At 44.4% G+C, this 17,293-nt stretch overlaps 1 protein-coding gene across 1 annotated transcript; it reads left to right on the top strand.

Moving 5' to 3' along the window:
- The first annotated feature begins 661 nt into the window (after positions 1-661).
- Positions 662-16,879, top strand: cfi (complement factor I). Its single transcript, XM_078245078.1, has 15 exons — positions 662-730; positions 3,515-3,578; positions 3,688-3,853; positions 5,573-5,712; positions 6,213-6,317; positions 6,402-6,521; positions 8,124-8,159; positions 8,271-8,291; positions 10,665-10,807; positions 11,455-11,558; positions 12,358-12,462; positions 12,572-12,747; positions 14,477-14,578; positions 14,930-15,078; positions 16,782-16,879. Exons 1-15 carry the CDS (start codon positions 662-664, stop codon positions 16,848-16,850), a joined length of 1,569 nt encoding a protein of 522 aa, XP_078101204.1. The 3' UTR covers positions 16,851-16,879.
- Positions 16,880-17,293: the final 414 nt, after the last annotated feature.

The raw sequence follows: 17,293 nt of genomic DNA, 5'->3' as shown, positions 1-17,293 counted from the left end.
AATACCATAACGAAATAAATCTTTTAAAAACAAAGAAAAGAAAGAAAAAAAAAAAGTTGTCTGGCCATTCTTCATGAAGGCTGTCTCAAAGCTCTTATTCCTGCACTGAGAAGCGAGAATGGAGGAGCGAAGATGGATCTCTGGGGAGCTATGAGTGAGGATACAGAGAGCAGCCTTCCTGGAAGCCGTGCAGCTGAAAGCTGTTGCTAACTCCGCCCATACAGCTGACGAAGTCACGTGACGCTTCAGAGGAAAGGACGTCTCATCCCTCTAAAACACACATTTCCTTGTTTCCTCTCTCCTTGCATGATTTCCTCACGTCTCTCCCATGTTTCCTCTGTGGGACGGACTAATATGCAAGGAAGGGAAGCAAGTAAAGGAAACAGGGATGCAAATTAAGGGGGATGGGATGTACCACATGGCATCCTTCATGGCTGTCTCCTAGTTTGTCCTTAACTTCTGCTTTTGTAAAGGTAAGCCACACCCACCTCAGCCTGGCAGTAGGTCAAACAGCCAATAGGAAAAAGTTGGTAGCATGATAGTATTCAGTATGATCTATCTTTCAACATTTATCAGGTTAACTCGTGCATCATGTGACCTGGTGTTTTGTCCTCCATGGGAGCGTTGCATCGAAGGACGTTGCTCTTGTAAACCACCCTACATGTGTCCTGTTGAGAACGTGACCTCAGTTTGTGGGCTGGACAATAGAAACTACCGCTCCTACTGCCAGGTAACTCATGTACAGAGATAGGCTATCGACAGCTGTTCTGGAATATGAACTCAATGTGGAAACACAAATCTGGAATTTGTTTTAGATGTAGTTTTCTAAGCTACTAATCAGTTTCTGGAAGAAAAAAAAACTGCCCAATTAGTTCCCATCTATACCACTTGTCAAGAATCAAAACCATGTGACAAGATGACTCTGATTGAAATCAGAATCGATATAATCTAGATACTCATTACAGGCCTTAAAATGACCTGGTTGATTTCAATAGTGCAACCCTTCTACATTAGTAAATTGTGTTGGTTTTGGGCATCATTAAACCCCAGTTCATACCAAAGATTTGCGACGAACGTTTTAGAATGTTTCATGAAAAGTTTCAGCGGTCTGAACCGGCACGTCTCAGCTCGACTCAAACCAGCTTGTTGAGTCTCCAGGGGCTGGTTTTACAACGTAAGAGACGTCTCCCGTTTCAACAGCCAACAGAAAAGTCAGCTGGTGGAGTCTCCAGAGGCTGGTTTTACAACGTAAGAGACATCTCCTGTTTCGACAGCCAATAGAGAAGTCAGCTGGTGGAGTCTCCAGAGGCTGGTTTTACAACGTAAGAGACATCTCCTGTTTCGACAGCCAATAGAGAAGTCAGCTGGTGGAGTCTCCAGAGGCTGGTTTTACAACGTAAGAGACGTCTCCTGTTTCAACAGCAAATAGAGAAGTCAGCTGGTGGAGTCTCCAGAGGCTGGTTTTACAACGTAAGAGACGTCTCCTGTTTCAACAGCCAATAGAGAAGTCAGCTGGTCGAGTCTCCAGAGGCTGGTTTTACAACGTAAGAGACGTCTCCTGTTTCAACAGCCAATAGAGAAGTCAGCTGGTGGAGTCTCCAGAGGCTGGTTTTACAACGTAAGAGACGTCTCCTGTTTCAACAGCCAATAGAGAAGTCAGCTGGTGGAGTCTCCAGAGGCTGGTTTTAGAACGTAAGAGACGTCTCCTGTTTCAACAGCCGATAGAGAAGTCAGCTGGTTGAGTCTCCAGAGGCTGGTTTTAGAACGTAAGAGACGTCTCCTGTTTCAACAGCCAATAGAGAAGTCAGCTGGTGGAGTCTCCAGAGGCTGGTTTTACAACGTAAGAGACGTCTCCTGTTTCAACAGCCAATAGAGAAGTCAGCTGGTGGAGTCTCCAGAGGCTGGTTTTACAACGTAAGAGACGTCTCCTGTTTCAACAGCCAATAGAGAAGTCAGCTGGTGGAGTCTCCAGAGGCTGGTTTTACAACGTAAGAGACGTCTCCTGTTTCAACAGCCAATAGAGAAGTCAGCTGGTGGAGTCTCCAGAGGCTGGTTTTAGAACGTAAGAGACGTCTCCTGTTTCAACAGCCAATAGAGAAGTCAGCTGGTGGAGTCTCCAGAGGCTGGTTTTACAACGTAAGAGACGTCTCCTGTTTCAACAGCCAATAGAGAAGTCAGCTGGTTGAGTCTCCAGAGGCTGGTTTTAGAACGTAAGAGACGTCTCCTGTTTCAACAGCAAATAGAGAAGTCAGCTGGTGGAGTCTCCAGAGGCTGGTTTTACAACGTAAGAGACGTCTCCTGTTTCAACAGTCGATAGAGAAGTCAGCTGGTCGAGTCTCCAGAGGCTCGTTTTACAACATAAGAGACGTCTCCTGTTTCAACAGCCAATAGAGAAGTCAGCTGGTGGAGTCTCCAGAGGCTGGTTTTACAACGTAAGAGACGTCTCCTGTTTCAACAGTCGATAGAGAAGTCAGCTGGTGGAGTCTCCAGAGGCTGGTTTTAGAACGTAAGAGACGTCTCCTGTTTCAACAGCAAATAGAGAAGTCAGCTGGTGGAGTCTCCAGAGGCTGGTTTTACAACGTAAGAGACGTCTCCTGTTTCAACAGCCAATAGAGAAGTCAGCTGGTGGAGTCTCCAGAGGCTGGTTTTAGAACGTAAAACACGTCTCCTGTTTCAACAGTCGATAGAGAAGTCAGCTGGTGGAGTCTCCAGAGGCTGGTTTTACAACGTAAGAGACGTCTCCTGTTTCAACAGTCGATAGAGAAGTCAGCTGGTCGAGTCTCCAGAGGCTGGTTTTACAATGTAGGAGACGTCTCCTGTTTCAACAGCCAACAGAGAAGTCAGCTGTTCAAGTCAGCTACAAATTATAGAAATAAAATGATCCAGAATCCATTTTATTTCTATGTTACATACTGTCAGCTAGTGGAAATGGCAGAGTTTAAGACGGAGGTTCAAAAACACAAAAAACGGAAAAACTGGAAAAAAACAGTCCGAAAAAGTGATAAGTACAGCACCAAAAAACTTTTTAAAAAACATTGAAAAAGCGCCAGTAATGTGTAACAAAAGCATAAAAAAATTGTTGTGTCGTTTCCAGCGCTAAATGGCGTCGAATAAGCACCAAAAACATCCAATTTGGTATTACAGAAGTAAATCCTATATAACTTTATGGATCTTATCCAACATCAATCATCAAAAATCAACGGTCAGCACGGTATGTGGTGGAGCGAGCTAGAGAGTGACTGAAGAGAGGGAGCGGCGTTGGAACAAATTAATATTTTAAGACGCTACAAATGATATCCAGCTACAAAAACGCCTGAAAAGTCTGAAGTTAGAACAGAAGTACAGAGAGTCGTTTCTATGCAGATGATACACCGTCTCATGTCATTGGTGTAAACTGGCAGCTTTGAGAAGGCATTGCAAGTTTCAACTCATCTTGTTGCTGATCTTTGGTCTGAACGTGGCTTATGGAACAACAGTTTCATTTATTTTAACACATTGTTAATCTGTTTTCCAGGTGATGGCTCTCTCGTGTCGGACCAAGAAATCCGTCATGTCGCACTTTGGGGTTGATTGCGGAGGTTCGTTCTCACAGATGCATTCAGTGCCTTGTAATATATTAAGTATCCTTATACTCTCCCTGTATTACTACTTGTAGTTAATGTTAAAGTCATTTCTCTGTCACCACAGCAATTCATCCGAAGTTTAAAAGTTCAATAGACCCAGAAACGGGAGTGGTCAAGGTCTTCCTCCCTCACCCTGGGACATCTGAAGGTGGGGAGGAGTTACTGGTGTGTCCGAAGATTTGGAACATGGCGGCTGCTAACGTGGTCTGCAAGACTCATGGGAATCCACTGTGAGAGGGGATATATTTATACAATACACTCTTGTGGAAATAAAATACATTTATAATAAATGCTTATCTGAAGAAGCTCCGTCAAAGTGAAAAATATGCCTTCCACGACCTCTAAAGATGTCAGAGTACATTTTGTCTGTTCTATTTCATTTGTAGTGACCGCCAAAGGCAGTGCTTTAAACTGAATATCTTGCATCTCGGGCATTTGCAGGTCAGGTATATACAGGTGCTGGTCATATAATTAGAATATCATGAAAAAGTTGATTTATTTCAGTAATTCCATCCAAAAAGTGAAATTTGTATATTATATTCATTCATCACACACAGAGTGATATATTTCAAATGTTCATTTATTTTAATTGTGATGATTATAACTGACAACTAATGAAAATCCCAAATTCAGTATCTCCGAAAATTAGAATATTACTTAAGACCAATACAAAAAAGGATTTTTAGAAATGTTGGCCAACTGAAAAGTATGAACATGAAAAGTATGAGCATGTACAGTATATCAACAACGTCAACTGTAACTTTGGGGTGACTTTGTCACACCAACGTAAGAAGCCCCGGACTGGTTGACACTCTGTTCCCTCTCTGAAGAGGGACAGCTCATCGCAGCCTTTGGAGGGCGAAGAATTTGCAACTTCGAACGTAAGATCGCAGTGCTACGAGCGGCGAGCTTCAAGCAGACTTACAGTATACAGGTTTAGTTAAAGCTAATGCTACCACAGATGGCAGACAACCTGCAAAGCAAGAAGATGAAAAAGACATACGCTCAGGGATCACACAGAGATTGTGTGCGGGGTCGCCCTGAGGTTATAGGTGACTTTTTTGATACGAAGACTCGACCTAAGCACTGCCTTTGGCAGTCAGCACGGATTCATAAAACCGTATACGTTGTATACACTTATGTTGCGTCTGAGAGCACATACTATGCACTACATACTCAATATGTATACTATCGTTCAACATTTTGTGTACTAAGCTGCCAAAAACCAAAACATAGCGATGGAGATATAGCCTTAAGACTTGTGTGTCTGTGTGTGTCTGTGTGTGTGTGTGTGTGTGTGTGTGTGTGTGTGTGTGTGTGTGTGTGTGTCTGTGTGTGTGTGTGTGTGTGTCTGTGTGTGTGTCTGTGTCTGTGTGTGTGTGTGTGTGTGTCTGTGTGTGTGTGTGTGTGTGTGTCTGTGTGTGTGTGTGTGTGTGTGTGTGTGTGTGTGTGTGTGTGTGTGTGTGTCTGTGTGTGTGTGTCTGTGTGTGTGTGTGTCTGTCTGTGTCTGTGTCTGTGTGTGTGTGTGAGTGTGTCTGTGTCTGTGTCTGTGTGTGTGTGTGTGTGTGTGTCTGTGTGTGTCTGTGTGTGTGTGTGTCTGTGTGTGTGTGTGTGTCTGTCTGTGTCTGTGTGTGTGTGTGTGTGTGTGTGTGTGTGTGTGTGTGTGTGTGTGTGTGTGTGTGTGTGTGTGTGTGTGTGTGTGTGTGTGTGTGTGTGTGTGTGTGTGTGTGTGTCTGTCTCTGTGTGTGTGTGTGTCTGTGTCTGTGTGTGTGTGTGTGTGTCTGTGTGTGTGTGTGTGTCTGTCTGTCTGTCTGTCTGTGTGTGTGTCTGTGTGTGTGTGTGAGTGTGTCTGTGTCTGTGTCTGTGTGTGTGTGTGTGTGTGTGTATGTGTGTGCTTACAGAGGTGCAGAGACGGCTGATTCCGTGTCTTACAATAACCTGACAACCAGCGGTGACAAGCAGTTACCGAGCAGCTGCGTTAGCATCTACTGCCAAGGTTACGAGGCTTCGCTAGCTGAGTGTGACATCTCCGACAAGGAGATGGACATGATGAGTGTCGCTACAGCAACCTGTTATAAACAATCAAGCGGTCAGTATGTACTGATTTTACTCTACTCTTTTCCATTGGTGAGCTGGGACAATGTGCTTTAGTCTCGAGTCAATTCTTTTACGATTGGATTTGTGTTGTAATTTTCATTTATTGTGATACTAGAAATATTGCAGTTTGATAGTTTTGAGTATTGCGATTTTCAGTGTTTGGTGTTTTAAGCCCCCAACGTCGTCTTCCAGGCGCTGCCTGGAAGGCACTAGGATTAGACAATGGTTAGGGTTAGGTGCCTTGAAGTCGACAGTCGCAGCGCTGCCTTGAAGTCTACGTTGGGGGCTTAAAACACCATCGAGCACGATTTTCTTTTCTTACTTTAACAAAAAACACAACATTGAATAATATACTTTTAGAGACAATATATCATGAGACATTTTTGTTTTCCAAGAAGAATGCACATCGCATGTCAGTCTGACATTTGTTTCTCTTGTATTTTGCTATACTATTCTAGTATTATGAAATGTTTGTGAATGTATGTCTTTCAGAAAAGAGTGGCTTCAAGTGTGCAAATGAAAAGTGGGTGTCTCTGAACCAGACTTGTAACGGAGTTGACGACTGTGGCGACCGCAGTGATGAGATGTGCTGCAAAAGTACAGAAAATACACACACACATAAATGGATTTTATAACCCTGAATGGTCCTGTCTTTCACAATGTGAATTATGTGTTTGACAGGTTGCAGAAACGGTGCTTTCCGCTGCAAGACGGGCGTGTGCGTGCATAAAAATGGCCTCGGTGACGGACAGATTGACTGTCTGGATGGCTCGGATGAAACACTCAAACACAGAAACAACAGTGAGATACATAGACATTTTTGAATCAGTTTACCCAAAACATAATTTACTTCCATTCAGTTTTGGAAATCAGTGAAACTTTTTCTCTTTCTGTGTACGATTTCTGTTTTTTCACCCCTTTAAAAAAAGGTTTAAACCAACTAGGGCTGGGTATCGCCAATGACTCGTTGCAATTCCCATTCACACAGTCCCGATTTGATTAAATTTACAATTTGAGTCAATATCAATCAATCAGGAAACTTCAGTTCCTCAGAGGAACCTCTCAGAGAACTTTTGCTGTAAATTGGACAAGCAAGAAGCAACCCAGGATTATGTTTTACATTAAAGGTGACCTATTATGCTTTTTCCGTATTTTCTATCGTATCTTTTATGTTGCAATGATGGAATTTCATGTTAAACGTGGCCAAATCTTCAAATAATGAAGTAAACGCATTTCAGAGAAATCCATGTGAGCTAAAACGCTCGTTTACTTCCCCCGCCAGGAACCAAGACACAGCTTGATTACATTAGACTCAAGCGGCCGGTTGCACGGTTACATTCGGTCTCGTTCAGTAGCTTGGTGCGCGGTCATCACTTCCACTACTCCAGTGGAGGCGCTAATGAGCTAGATTTCTACACACACAGTAGCAGAAGAATACCAGCTACAAACAACGGCACGAATGAGATAAAAGAAAAAAACAGGAGTGAGTCAGTTCATTGATGTATGGCACTTGATTCTCCTGGTTCAGTGACATGAGTCGGGCTAATTAACCAGCTCTTTGGTCAGTTCGTCAACACTAAGCTACATGCATCTTGGCTGCCAAAGCTGTTAAATTCTGCCCATTTCCGGGTCACGTTACTCCTGAAACATTCTGGTTGTGTAGTATTTGGTTTAAAAGCCCTCATCTGCCATTGGTGATGGTAGAAAGTACTGCTATATTCTATTACTGTCCACTGCTAAGTAGAGATGGTTCAATACCATTGTTTTACTTCCCAATACCGAATCCGATACCTGAACTTGTGTACCAATCCGAACCAGTGTGTTGTATACTTTATGATGTTTTAACAGCTGTATACTACAATCCCTGTATGGACGTGATATGATTGCAATCCAACAATAAACGCCACAGAACTTTCTTTGTTTATCCAGTTTGACAGCGAGTCATAACGGAAAAAGAACATAAATGAACTACTTGAGAGTAGATTTTCTACAGGGCTAAATTACGTATCGTATCGGTGCATAAACTCCAGTACTTTCTGAAACAGATACCAGGTTTTTAGGCAGTATCGGAGGCTTTTCGGATACAGGTATTGGTACATCTCTACTGCTAAATGCAGTAACTTGATGCTAGTGGCAGGGAAACCTGCAATCCTGGATACCAATCCTGGCAACTTTGTACTTTTTACTTATAAATCCATGGTGAAAAGGCATATATTAAAGCATTGATTTCTGGATATTATTAATTGATATCACTCAAACAAAGATTGATTTTCTTTGGAGAACCGATTATTTTAACCCAGCCCTAAAACCAACATCTAACATCATTATTTTCAGGGATGGGGGACTATGCAGACGATTTTCTGACAGATTGAAGTAATTGTAATATTTCTCTGTTTTCCACAGAAACAGAGCCGGTGCATCAACTCAAGAAAACCTCAGGTATACGTGCAACTGAGATGCAAACAGCAGTGGGTTAACCATTTCAAATTGGAAATTGTCATTGTTAGTCATGGAGATAGATAATAACATTTGTTTTTTTGTTTTTTTCAGCGTACAACTCTCCCCAAAAAGGTATGTAGCCTAAACAGTAGTCTTGCATTGCCAGACCTTCCTCCACAGCGCCACGGAGGAGGGTCTGGCTAGTCCACACAGCACTCCTGGATGGGAGAAAAATGTGCTCTGGTTTATTGGCATTTCTTTAAATCAATCACAATCGTCTTGGGCGGGGCTAAGCGCCAGTCGGAGCCACGGTGCCTCTGCAAAATAGCCTCAGGAAGGAACTAGTTTTGGTGGAACGTGTGTACGTTCAAAAGTTGTTTTAGTCGTGCAGCAGAAAACTCAGATTGGACAGATAGTCTAGCTAGCTGTCTGGATTTACCCTGCAGAGATCTGAGGAGCAGTTAACCATAGTCCTCAGAAATCCACCAGAGGTTAGAACGCCAACACAAAGACAACGGAAGGTGACGGACATCCGGCCGTAAAGAAGGACATCCGGCGGCAACGGAGCAATCCCGGAGGTGGAACGTTGTGGATATAGACAGATATCTAAACAGTGACACGTACAGTAGTACACTTTATGGCCAAAAGTATGTGGTCATCCTTGTTCGGAGCAAATCCCTGACAACCAGGTTCCAACATCAGATGAAAAGACGGAAACCATAAGTGTGGAAGCTGTTATAGAGAGGCAAAGTCCCTCCCCTTCCGGTGGACAACCATGGGAACTTATTTCGGAAAAAATATGTACGGTAGTGAAGGGGGAGACACAAATAATGTTTTGATACCGTTTGAATTGAGCCATGAAATACACATATGATGTTTGTCACTTTAACGTTATTTTGAAAGTGATGAAAGTATCAGTTTGTGGTAAAACTGTTGAAGTCTCACTCTGTGAAAATGCGTCATTAGAAAGACTCGTCAGCCCAAAGTCTCTCTGAAGCTACGGTGTCTGTGTTTGGTGCCGGGGATGTGACGTTACTCACACGTTCTTTCTTTTCTCAGCTGATAAAAAGACGCTGCATAAAACATATCAGGTAAGATAACGCTACATGTGTTGTGGAGTGGAGCTAAGCTAGCTAGCTAGCTAGCGAGCAAGGTGACATATATTGTGCGAGACGAGAGATGTATTTCACTGAGCGGTTTCACGCAAAACTAAGTGGTACTACGACGAACCTACGACCAACTGAGGAACATCATATGTGTAATTCAAGGCTCGCTTTAAATGGGATCAAAACAGTATTTGTCTCTCCTTGTACAGTACCGGACATACTGTTTTCTAAAATAAGGTCCCATGATGTACACCGGAATGGGAGGGACTTCGCCTCTCCTTAACAGAAAATTATTGAACATGGTTTTGAAAGAAAATGTTCAACTAGCCTCAAACGCCTCAGGTCACCAGGTCGCCTTACCACAAGTCGGGTTAGGGCCAATTTACAGAGACCCAGCAATTCCCCCCAAGAGCAAGGATGTGGTGTGACAGTGGTGAGGAAAAACTTCCATTAAACAGGCAGAAACGTAAGACAGACCCTGACTCTTGTTGGGCAGCCATTTGCCACTGCCAATTGGGACACACAGACACTGATACAGATATAGAGATAATATGATTCATAATAATTATAGCAGTTGGTATTATGAACAGTGGCAATTATACAGTAGTACCAATAAAGATTATAGAACTATGACTAGAAATAATAGCAGTAGCAGTGCAGGGCATAGCAGGGTGTTGAGCAGGACCATGGCAGCAGCTGTAACCACGATTCAGGTGCCACCCAAATCCAAGGAAATCTGCCAGGGGAGAAAACAAAAGGACTCTAGCGAAATAAGCTCCCCGTAGCTAAGTTAGTAAAAGCATTACTGGGACTTGAATGCACACAGATGGAAGGAAAGAGAGAGGAGATCAGTGTGTCAAAGGACGTCCCCCAGCACTCTAAACCTAAAGCAGTATCACTATGAGCTGGTCCAAGGCAAACCTGAGCCAGCCCTACAAGGGTTGGTAGACAAATCCGACAACTATGTAGAGAAGCAGAAAAGAGGAGGGGTGCCGTGTCTGTAGCTATACACCCTCCCCTGCCAGTGTAGGCATACTCTGCCACTCCTCACTCCCTAACTATAAGCTTTATCAAAGAGAAAAGTTTTAAGCATACTCTTAAATGTGGTGACGGTGTCTGCCCCCCCTAACCCAGACTGGGAGCTGGTTCCACAGGAGAGGAGCCTGATAGCTAAAGGCTCTGGCTCATATTCTACCTTTAGAGACTCTAGGAACCACAAGTAACTCTGTATTCTGGGAGCGCAGTGCTATAGTGGGACAATAGGGTACTATGAGCTCTTTAAGCTATGATGGTGCCTGACCATTAAGGGCGTTGTTGGTCAGAAGAAGGATTGACAAAGTCATCCAGTTCACATCAGAGCTGGATGTGAATTCCAACAACTGTGTGCATGTGTGTCCAGAAACGAAGGCCAGCAGAGTGTATCTGGAAGCCAAGTTGCAATGCGGGGTTCCCAATAAGACCACGGTGGACCATGTGGAGGTAGAGGAGCGACAGAGGACCAGCCGAGTCAAGAGAGTGGTGGGAGGAGTCCCGGCCAACCCGGTCAGTTAGACATAAACCTGTCTGTCTGTCAGTCTGTCTCTCTGTCAGTCTGTCTCTCTGTCAGTCAGTCTCTCTGCCTCTGTGTCTGTCTGTCTCTCTCTCTTTGTCTGTGTCTCTGTGTGTGTCTCTCCATCTGTCTCTCTTTGTCTGTGTCTCTGTGTGTGTGTCTGTCTCTGTCTGTGTGTGTGTGTGTGTCTGTCTGTCTGTCTCTCTTTGTGTGTGTGTGTGTGTGTGTCTGTCTGTCTGTCTCTCTTTGTGTGTGTGTGTGTCTGTGTCTGTCTGTCTGTCTGTCTCTCTTTGTCTGTGTGTGTGTGTCTGTCTGTCTGTGTGTCTGTCTCTCTTTGTCTGTGTGTGTGTCTGTCTGTCTGTCTCTCTTTGTCTGTGTGTGTGTGTGTGTGTGTGTCTCTCTCTTTGTCTGTGTGTGTGTGTGTCTGTCTGTGTGTGTGTGTGTGTGTGTGTGTGTGTGTGTGTGTGTGTGTGTGTGTGTGTGTCTGTCTGTCTGTCTGTCTCTCTTTGTCTGTGTGTGTGTGTGTGTGTGTGTGTGTGTATGTCTGTATGTCTGTATGTCTGTCTCTCTGTGTGTGTGTGTGTGTCTGTGTGTCTGTGTGTCTGTCTGTCTGTAAATGAAAGTTGTTCTTGTTCTGTAGACCCAGATCCAGTGGCAGATTGCTCTGGAGGAGAACAAGAAGATTGATTGCGGAGGTGCATATATCGGAGGATGCTGGGTAATCACTGCTGCTCACTGCGTCAGGTAGGACGAGAGTTAAAGTAGAAGTAAAGTATGATGCAGTAGTATTAGTATGGTGGTGACTTCCGGGGTGCTAGCCCCAAATAATCCAAATCTTTTAGGTTTTTAAAATACCTTCTACTGTTCCATGCTACTACTATACTATCACATAAATAATTGTAGTATATATTGAGTAATTCTTTGATTTACAATTAATATTAAATGAAGTAGAATCGTCAGCTAAAACATTCATTTTTGACATTACTCACCTATGTTATGCAACTTAAAAATAGACCGTTTTGGTCTCTCTTTAGGCGGCAGCATATATTTAGAGTTTAGATTCTCTGCCCAAGCCCGAGCCCAAACTCGGCCCAACCTGCCACTAACCTCGGGCCGGCCCTTCATTAAGCATTTTAGGTGGAGAGGGGGGGTGTGGCCTTGACCAACTGCCATGCTTCACTTGTTTGCAAGCCATGATGTCTCTCTCTCTCATTGGTGGGCCAAATTCTCTGGGCGGGCAAAGCAGAGAAAGGGGAGGCAACCTTTCCCCTTATGACGTCATAAAGAGAAGATTCCAGATCGACCCATCTGAGCTTTCATTTTCTCAAAGGCAGAGCAGGATACCCAGGGCTCGGTTTACACCTATCACCATTTCTAGCCACTGGGGAACCATAGGCAGGCTGGGGGAACTCATATTAATATTAAAAAACCTCATAAAGTAAAATTTTCCATGCCATGGGACCTTTAAAACTTCTGGCTCCGCCCCTGCAAAGTAGTTCTTGTATGTGTAAAAGTATTAGTAGTCTCGTTTTCTTTTTGCCAGACCCAACCCCTCTGCGTTCAGGGTGAAGTTTTCTCTCTGGAAGAAGTCTAAAGCTCAGGACACGACTGACATCGTTCCTGTTTCAGAAATCATCATCCACCCAAGGTTTTCCTCTGTCTGATAGAGGGAGATAACCCTCAATCATTGTTACACACATGTAAACACTAACGTGAATCGAATTGCAACAGAATAGTTTTTTCTAAATGTCCTGCAGCTACAACGCCAACACCTACCAGAACGACATCGCTCTGCTGCAGCTGGAGAAGCTTCCGTTCACCCAGAAATGTTTGGTGGACAACCCGGCCATCAGCGCCGTCTGCATTCCCTGGTCCAAGCACCTCTTCCAACCCAACCACACCTGCAGCATCTCCGGGTGGGGCCGGACCGCCGGTATGTGCATGGGCTGTACCAGTGTTGTAGTACTCAAGACCACTCTTCGAAGGTCTCATTTTTACTCGATCTTGTCTCGGTCTCGGATAAAGATGACTCAGGATTTTATTTCAAGACCGCAACTGCAGGGAATAACTTAACTGCCTGTGCATCGTCTGATTTATGTGTTAAAGTGCTCATATTATGCTTTTTGGCTTTCTCCGCTTTCCTTTATTGTGTTATATATCTTTTTTTGTCTCAAATTAATTTGAGGTATGCCTATGGTTAACATTTTCCACATTTTATCGTGTCATGCAATGTGGGGCTCGCACTGGTCTGGTCAGTCTCAACCCCTCAAAGTCCCGGTCTTGACTCGGTCTCAACCCCTCAAAGTCTCGGTCTCGTCTCGGTCTCAACCCCTCAAAGTCTCGGTCTTGACTCGGTCTCAACCCCTCAAAGTCTCGATCTTGTCTCGGTCTCGTCTCGGTCTCAACCCCTCAAAGTCTCGGTCTCGTCTCGGTCTCAACCCCTCAAAGTCTCGGTCTTGTCTCGGTCTCGTCTCGGTCTCAACCCCTCAAAGTCTCTATCTTGTCTCGTCTCGGTCTCAACCCCTCAAAGTCTCTATCTTGTCTCGGTCTCAACCCCTCAAAGTCTCTATCTTGTCTCGGTCTCATCTCGGTCTCAACTCCTCAAAGTCTCGATCTCGTCTTGGTCTCAACCCCTCAAAGTCTCTATCTTGTCTCGGTCTCGTCTCGGTCTCAACCCCTCAAAGTCTCGGTCTCATCTTGGTCTCAACCCCTCAAAGTCTCGGTCTTGTCTCGGTCTCGTCTTGGTCTCAACCCCTCAAAGTCTCTATCTTGTCTCGGTCTCAACCCCTCAAAGTCTCTATCTTGTCTCGGTCGCAACCCCTCAAAGTCTCTATCTTGTCTCGGTCTCGTCTCGGTCTCAACCCCTCAAAGTCTCGGTCTTGTCTCGGTCTCAACCCCTCAAAGTCTCGGTCTTGTCTCGGTCTCGTCTCGGTCTCAACCCCTCAAAGTCTCGGTCTTGTCTCGGTCTCGTCTCGGTCTCAACCCCTCAAAGTCTCGGTCTCATCTTGGTCTCAACCCCTCAAAGTCTTGGTCTTGTCTTAGTCTCAACCCCTCAAAGTCTCGGTCTCAACCCCTCAAAGTCTCGGTCTTGTCTTGGTCTCAACCCCTCAAAGTCTTGGTCTCAACCCCTCAAAGTCTCGGTCTTGTCTCGGTCTCAACTCCTCCAAGTCTCTATCTTGTCTCGATACACTCTGGTCCTGGTAATGACTTGGTCACGGTTTAGGTGGTCTTGACTACAACACTGGGCTGTACTGACCCAAACTGTAACGTTAGTGTCCATGACGATGATGCAAAGCAACGCATTCTCATGAACGAGTTTGTATGAAATCAGAATTGAAACATGCATCTACTTGTACCTGTAGTTCAGAGAGTTTGATTGTCTTTTTTTATATTCGTGTAGTCTTGTCTGTGTTGTTGTTCTGTCATTGTCTTTGTAATTTGAATCGATGACATTGCAAATGAGAGCCGCCCCTTAATGACCTTTAGAGAATAAATACAGGTTGAACGAATGAATGAATGAATGTATGAATGTATGTATGATGTCTTACGAAATTACAGCAACTGCTGGCCAATCACAAGACAGTAAAGTTTAGTGGTGAGTTCAGTTAAGTTTAGTCAAGTCAATCAAGTCAGTGTTTAAATGTTGAGGAGTTTGTCCACAGACGGCAAAGCGGCTCAGGTGTTGCTCTGGGCCAACGTGTCGCTCATCGCCAACTGTGAGAATTTCTACAAAGAACGCTTCAAACTCGGCATGATGTGTGCAGGTGGGTTAAAGAAGCTAAATACACACAAACAAGCTGCTGTACAGACGTGTGAAGGTGGTAATGTGTGTGTGTGTGTGTGTGTGTGTGTGTGGGTGCATGCCTGCATATGTGTGTGTGTGTGTGTGTTCCTGTATGTGTGTGGCTGGGTGTATGTTTTGTCTGTGCGTGCGTGTCTGTCTGTCTGTGTGTGTGTATATCTATTTGTGTGTGTGTGTGTGCGTGCGTGTGTGCATGTGTATGTGTGTGTGTGTGTGTGTATGTGTATATGTGTGTGTGTGCGGGTCTGCGTCTGCGTGCCTGCATATGTGTGTGTGTGTGTGTGTGTGTGTGTGTGTGTGTGTGTGTTTGCAGGTGATCTGGACGGCAGTGTCGATTCCTGTCAGGGGGACAGTGGCGGTCCGCTGGTGTGTCAGGATGAGCTGGGTTTTTCCTACCTGTGGGGCATCGTCAGCTGGGGAGAGAGGTGCGGTCAGCCGGGATTCCCTGGCGTTTATACACAGGTAATGAAAAATAATCGTGACGCAAAATGTGACGCAGCTCCGTTTGTTCCGTAAAGTAAAAAAAAAAACCTCTGTTTCCTTTTCTTTTCAAACGGGACATGAACCCCGGTCTCCTGGGTGAAAGTCCTGTGCTTGTCAGGTCAGAATGACGCTAGATCAAATGACTTATGGGAGCGTTTTTTGGTGGAGGACGGTCTGAAATCACCATTCACCTGGACAGCATAGACTACATATTTGTACGTTACGATCAAATATTACAAACAAGTAGCTGTAGTACAATTTATTACATCGTCTGCTGTCGAGACGGTCCTTCCCCAGTAAATGCTCCTATAGGTTGTTTGCTCTTCAACTCATAATTACGTTTAAAGTGGCGGCAGCCTCTAATGGTCGTAGTAATTGGGTTATTTCCGATACCGGTGTGCTAAACTTTGAATGCACCGTGAGGCTTACTAGTTTCAAGTGAATGCACCGTCTGTGTTGTTTTTTTTCCGACAACGGCAGCTGCACACTGCCAGAGCCCGTCTCTCTTATTGGAAATTCTCGAACACTGCTTAACGTCCCGCTGTTGGAATCCTCAACACGGAAATACAGACACCCTTTACACCGTTTAGCTGTCAGCATTTTAACCGTGTTTAATCCAGCTGCTAGCTAACGGTATGCTAACGTTACCTGCTGTCAAGTGTAGTGTTAACTAGCGCCACGTGCAGCGATGCTCCTGTCTGTTTCAGAGCATCAGAGAGCAGCGCAGAAGGCATTTAAGTGGCACCGAAATCCACGTTTTAATTCGGTCCGGTAGATACCGGTCGTTTGCCGTATTAGCACCGGGTTTCGGTACCCAACCCTAACTTTCACCCACATCGACGTGTTAGTTTCTGTGGTTTGGATGTGTAGGAACAAACGACCGATATCCTCGTATGGTTTGGAGGTCTGGTTGCTTTGTTCATGTTCAGTGTTTGAGCTACGCACGAGCACAAATATAACGTAACATTAAAGCGCCCATATTATGCTAATTTTCAGCTTCATAATTGTATTTTAAGGTTGTACCAGAATAGGTTTACATGGTTTAATTTTCAAAAAACACCATATTGTTGTTGTACTGCCCAGCTCTCTCTCACTGCTGCAGATCCTCTTTTCAGCTGGTCTCTGTTTTAGCTACAGAGTGAGACCTCTTTTCTTCTTCTTCTTCTGTACTATCTTTGATTGCACTGGCACATGCTCAGTAGCTCAGATGTAGATCATGTCAGCTAGCTAGCTCCATAGACAGTAAAAGAAAGGCTGTTTCTCCACCTTCAGTCAGTTACAAGGCAGGATTAGCTGGGAGACTTCTTCTAAACGAGGACGCACATGGAAGTAGTTCTTTTGTAGATTATGGTGAACTTGTGTGTGTTGTAGCAGTGCTTTGCTATTGAGAACGAGGTAGCATGCTAGCGTTAGCATGCTAACGCTACGAGCTAACGGCTCGTTTCGGCTTGTGACGTCACAAGCCGTGCCGATTTTGACCAGCTCACCCGGAGACTGAAGGCAGGACACATTCAGAAACCGTATCTCACTCAGAACAGCATGGAGGGTTGTTTTTCAAAGTGTGTATGCGTGTGGAAGCACCAGAGACACAAAATAACTCCCGAAATCCCGGAAAAAGTGTTTGTTTTTTTCATAATATGGGCTCTTTAATATTGATTCCTTCTCTCTCTTCTCTCGGACAGGTGGCTCATTACTTTGAGTGGATCCGAAGTCATACCGGCTGGCCGGCAGTCACCAGGTTCAACTCCTGATGAAAACACTTTGAATAATTAATTCATAATAATTAAATAAATAATTAAATAACCTATATTATTTGTTCACTTTGTGTCCAATAAAATACATGTTCCTGTTTCTATGACTGACAAAACACTGACACTGAAAACTCTGTTATATACTTATATATACTTGTGTTAGCGGACAAAATACTTAATACTTATGTTCTGCAAAGGCCTCCTCTGATTGGCCAAAACTAAGTTTCTGTTAACTCTTTGTTTGACTGGGTTACTACTGCTGTACACAGGGAACATACTACTACTACTGCTGTACACAGGGAACATACTACTACTACTGCTGTACACAGGGAACATACTACTACTACTGCTGTACACAGGGAACATACTACTAATGCTGCTGTACACAGGGAACATACTACTACTACTGCTGTACACAGGGAACATACTACTACTACTGCTGT

Source organism: Sander vitreus, unplaced genomic scaffold, assembly GCF_031162955.1.
Source record: "Sander vitreus isolate 19-12246 unplaced genomic scaffold, sanVit1 ctg362_0, whole genome shotgun sequence".
NCBI lineage: Eukaryota > Metazoa > Chordata > Actinopteri > Perciformes > Percidae > Sander > Sander vitreus.
This window is presented reverse-complemented; position numbering and strand designations above follow the sequence as displayed.

Excerpts from the sequence above, each read along its gene's own strand:
- cfi (XM_078245078.1), top strand. The coding sequence starts at position 662 with ATGTGTCCTGTTGAGAACGTGACCTCAGTTTGTGGGCTGGACAATAGA. Across the intron at positions 8,292-10,664 it reads GTACAACTCTCCCCAAAAAG|AAACGAAGGCCAGCAGAGTG; the intron begins GTATGTAGCCTA and ends ATGTGTGTCCAG. Across the intron at positions 15,079-16,781 it reads TCCCTGGCGTTTATACACAG|GTGGCTCATTACTTTGAGTG; the intron begins GTAATGAAAAAT and ends TCTCTCGGACAG.